The sequence below is a fragment of the Lipotes vexillifer genome, unplaced genomic scaffold, assembly GCF_000442215.2.
Source record: "Lipotes vexillifer unplaced genomic scaffold, Lipotes_vexillifer_v1.1 scaffold1162, whole genome shotgun sequence".
Taxonomy (NCBI): Eukaryota; Metazoa; Chordata; class Mammalia; order Artiodactyla; family Lipotidae; genus Lipotes; species Lipotes vexillifer.
In genome coordinates this window covers 1,360,706-1,365,068 of record NW_006779033.1, presented here as the reverse complement: position 1 = coordinate 1,365,068, position 4,363 = coordinate 1,360,706, and the positions used below count along the sequence as shown (strand labels likewise).

The following is a 4,363-nucleotide window of genomic DNA, read 5'->3' as shown; positions in this document are numbered from 1 at the left end:
TCCCATCTACCAGAAAGGGCAGAAGTTAATCACAGGAGAAAACTCTAGACCCTCATCAGCCCAGAGGTGGCACTGGAGGAATCTGCATAACCAACTTTCCTAACTAGTTCTTGTCTCCCATCAGTTTCCCATATATTTGCCTTCCCCCAATTGGCCGCCCTAGAAACTCAAGGTCCTTTTCCTCTGTTTTGTGGCTTCTCTACAAATGTTTTGTTCTTTTGATAAATTGCTACGTAAGCCCACCCATCACCAGTTACTCCGTGTGTAGGGGCGCTGCAAATGTTAAGTCTGTTTTTCTTTTTAATCTGTCTTTTGTCGGTTACATTCACAGGGCCCGAGCTAATAACCCTAAGACAAGGAGAGAAGATTTCTTTCCCCGCACGCAAACCTCTTCTCAAAGTACTTGCTTTTGTGAAGTTCGGGGGCTGGATGCTCTGGGCGATAAGTAAAAGGCTATATAAAAGCTCACGATCCTACATTTCAAATTGTATGATGGCCAAACAATAAAAGACTCCATAACTCATTCTTACTTACCTTTTCTACTAATGCTTTTTTTTTTTTTGCGGTACGCTGGCCTCTCACTGTTGTGGCCTCCCCAGTTGCGGAGCACAGGCTCCGGACGCGCAGGCTCAGCGGCCATGGCTCACGGGCCCAGCCGCTCCGCGGCATCTGGGATCTTCCCGGACCCCTGCATCGGTAGGCGGACTCTCAACCACTGCGCCACCAGGGAAGCCCCTACTAATGCTACTTTTGAGCCTAACATACGTAGTTGGAAAAACTATCAGAAAGACAGATTTCAGTCCTCTCAACACTTGCCAGCAGGTTGGGACACATGCTTCACATCCAGTAACAACTGAAAAAAAACACCTCCTTTGCTCTTTCCTTTTATACTATCTTTTACCTAATTCTAATTCTTTGTGAGGCATTCCTTTTTGTAAAATCATCTCATATGAAGAGGCTCATTTAACCCTTAAGGGTGTGCGTTTAGGTAAGTTCCAAGGAGATGTTCTTGTGCAGATTACATAATCATCCCAGTTTTGTCAACTTTTAGGAAAGTCCCTTCTTTTCTAAAATTGTCTCACTTCTGTTTTCATTCCCCTTCTATTTTCTTCTTCTAAATACCAAAAATGCAGGTTTGTGTCACATTTCTGAAGGAGAAATTTAGAGAAAAGCAGGAACGCGCGCCAGAGACGGTCATCCCGTCGCCCCAGGCCAGACCCCTCGCGGGACTCAACCCGACGTCGCTCGGCCCGGGGTCGGCGCGCGCGGCGGAGCCTGACGCCGCCTCGAGATGCCCGCGCATTTCTAACGTTTAACTACAAAACGGCCGTGAGACACCACGTGTGCGAGCGCGCGTTTCGGGTAAAAGGCCAACAATCTGGGGCGGACGGTTCCCTTTCCTTGTCTCTGGCGGCCGCCGCCGCCGCCGCCCAGGCGAACACTCCCACCGGGAAGACCTTCGTGTTCCCTTTGCTCCGTCCCTACCCTGCTTCCCGCCGGCGCGTCCCGCGTCTCTCCCATTTCTCCGCCCCCTGCCCTCCGCCCCCTGCCCTCCGCCCCCTGCCCTCCGCCACGTGCGGAAAGCCACTCCCCTCGCGCAGCCGCGGCGCGTTTCCACGGCTCCGCCGGCGCCCCGTCCACGGAGGATAGGCCTGCGCACGCGCAACCCGCTGGCCTCGCGCGAGGCCGGCCGGAAGGGAACGCACTGCAGCCGGGAGAACGTCCACGGACTACACTTCCCGACAGGCCGAGCCAGCCGTTGCCCCCGGCGGCCAGGCGAGCCTCCGTGGACTACATTTCCCGCCAGGCCGCGCGAACCGTTGCGAGCAGCCGCGGACTACGTTTCCCGTCAGGCCGCGCGGGCCGTTGCCAGCGGCTGCCGGGCGAGGGGCCGCGGACTCCGCTTCCCGGCGCGCCGCGCGAGGCGCCGGGGCCGCCGGCCGAGGGCGGGCCGACGCGGGCAGCCCGGACGTGAGGCATGAGCGGCGCCCTCCGCCGGCCCGCTCGCGTCCTGCCGCCTCCCCGAGCGAGGGTCGCGCGGCGCGGGGCCTAGCGCGGCGGCCGCCATGGAGGTGAGCGGGCCCGAGGACGACCCGTTCCTGGCGCAGCTGCACCGGGTGCAGTGCCCCGTGTGCCAGCAGACCATGCCCGCCGCGCACATCAACTCGCACCTGGACCGCTGCCTGCTGCTGCACCCGGCGGGCCACGCGGAGCCCGCGCCGCCCCGCGCCAAGCGGCGCCGGCCGTCCGAGAGCTCCGCGCTCAAGCAGCCGGCCACGCCGACGGCGGCCGAGAGCAGCGAGGGCGAGGCTGAGGAGCCGGACGACGGCGGCGAGACCGAGAGCCGAGAGAGCTACGACGCGCCGCCCACGCCCAGCGGCGCGCGGCTCATCCCCGACTTCCCGGTGGCGCGGCCCGGCAGCCCCGGCGGGAAGGGCGCGGGGCAGCGGCCGGCGGCGGCGGCGGGCAGCGCGTCCCCGCGGAGCTGGGACGAGGCGGAGGCGCCGGAGGAGGAGGAGGCGGCGGGCGACGCGGACGGCGAGGACGACGCGGGCCGCTGGGACGCGGACGCCGCCGCCACCTTCGAGGCCCCGGGGGGCCGCCCGCACGCCCGGGCCCCCGCGGCCGAGGAGGTGCGTCAGCTGCTGCAGGGGAAGCCGCTGGCCGACACGATGCGGCCCGACGCGCTGCAGGACTTCGTGGGGCAGGACCGCGCCGTGGGGCCCGAGACGCTGCTGCGCTCACTGCTCGAGGCCAACGAGGTGCCCTCGCTCATCCTGTGGGGGCCGCCGGGCTGCGGCAAGGTGAGCGCGTCCGCCCACCCCGCAGCGCCCCCGGGCCGCAGGCGCGTTCTCCGGGCGTTAACAGAGTGAAGGTGTCTGAATGCGGGGGGCGCGCGGGAATCGGGGGACCCGCCCCCCCGTGGCGGGCCACCCAGAGCCGTGGTCCATCCTGTTCCGGGGGCGGGTGGAGTCAGGTGTGCAGCCAGCAGCCGGGAATTGTAGAATTTCTGTTGTGCAGCTTCCGGCTCCTTGTAGCCCTTGGGTTTTTCAGCAGACGGGTCCTCGTTCAAACTTGAGACTGTTCGCTTAACAGGACTGACAGGAGAGCTCCTTTCCCCTGCAAGCCGCCTTCATCCACCGTTTCCATAACTGTCCTTAGGATGGCTTGTCCTTTAAAGAAGCAACATCGGTGCATTTGGTGGCCAGTGCTTTCTTAGGGGCGGGCACAAGCCCAGAGGAGGGCACTTAGGGTGTTGGGGTCTAGAGAACACGTCACTGGGAAAGCGCTGGGGAGACTGGGAAGGAGCCCTGAGGACACAGGGGCTAGGACGGCAAACAGAAGAGGCGGAGGCGCTAAGATACATATTTCCTGGCTGCAGGCAGCGGGAGGAGAGGAGCCCGAGGCAGCGAAAAACGAAGCCCAGGACAGGCGCGGGGGCTCAGAGCTGCGAGCCGGCCCGGAGCCTCAGCGAGCAGGGCCTTTACGGATTGTCTCCACTTGTTCTTCCCAGCTTCGTCTCCCACAGCTTCATCGCATCTCCGTTTATTCCAGTTCCTAGAGTGCGTCCCACTCGTGCTGTGCCTTCTTGTTTGCACTGGAGCTTTTCTGAAGCCAGGAACAATCAGAGTTGACCCAGGAAGCATGGCACCACGTGGTAGCATTCTTAGTGATTCCCTAGAGCTCTTAAGACGGTCAGAACAGCTAATCAGGTGGAGGGCGTAGAGGCAGATGGCAAGAAAAACGCCCCTGCGGAGGGGCGCTCACAGCACATGCCTGGCAAGAGAGCCAGGGGGCCGAGCTGTTCAGAGTAGTGGTTGGTCTCCGGTCACAGGCGAGGCACATGTGGCCTGTGGCTGGGCTTGCAGAGGAGCAGCCGCAGTGCATGACGGTGCTGTGCGACTTTCAGCAAACAACGCCCCCTTCCCACTCGTTCAGGAGCACGTTTGCCCCTCATGACACGGTCTCCCGTTTTTCTTTTCCTCCGTCCTTAACTGCTATACTTCACTGCTGACAGTAATAATAAAGTTAATAACAGCGTGTGTGTGTTTATCAAGCACCCACTAAATGCCAGGCGCCGAGCGTCGCTTCCCAGGCAGCGCTGACAGGGTCGCGGTGCTGCTGTTCCGTCTCTGTCCTCAGTGGACAGCCCCACGGGGCGGGGGTCGCCCTGAGCGCCGGGGGTCGTCATTGGGCTCTCAGTTCAAGGGCTGGCTCTCCTTTGCTGAGCTGCCCTGCGGAGCTTTCGGATGTGGCCCCGCCAGCCCCGTGGGCCTGCGCCTCAGCCGTCCGTGGTGCTGTTTCCGTGGCTGGGGAGGTCACGGCCGTCGCCAGGCTCTGCCGCCTCAAGGTGGCCGCTCTT

The 4,363-nt window shown here is 62.2% G+C and overlaps 1 protein-coding gene across 2 annotated transcripts in view; it reads left to right on the top strand.

The window, feature by feature from the left end:
• Positions 1–1,971: 1,971 nt before the first annotated feature.
• The window catches only part of WRNIP1 (WRN helicase interacting protein 1), a 15,201-nt gene continuing 12,809 nt past the window's right edge, over positions 1,972–4,363 (top strand). The window contains exon 1 of one of the 2 annotated variants that reach the window (XM_007452099.1): positions 1,972–2,804. In XM_007452099.1, coding sequence (XP_007452161.1) covers positions 2,067–2,804 — 738 coding nt within the window. In that variant the 5' untranslated portion in view covers positions 1,972–2,066. The remainder of the gene's footprint in view (positions 2,805–4,363) is intronic. The other variant, XM_007452100.1, reaches the window with a different exon arrangement.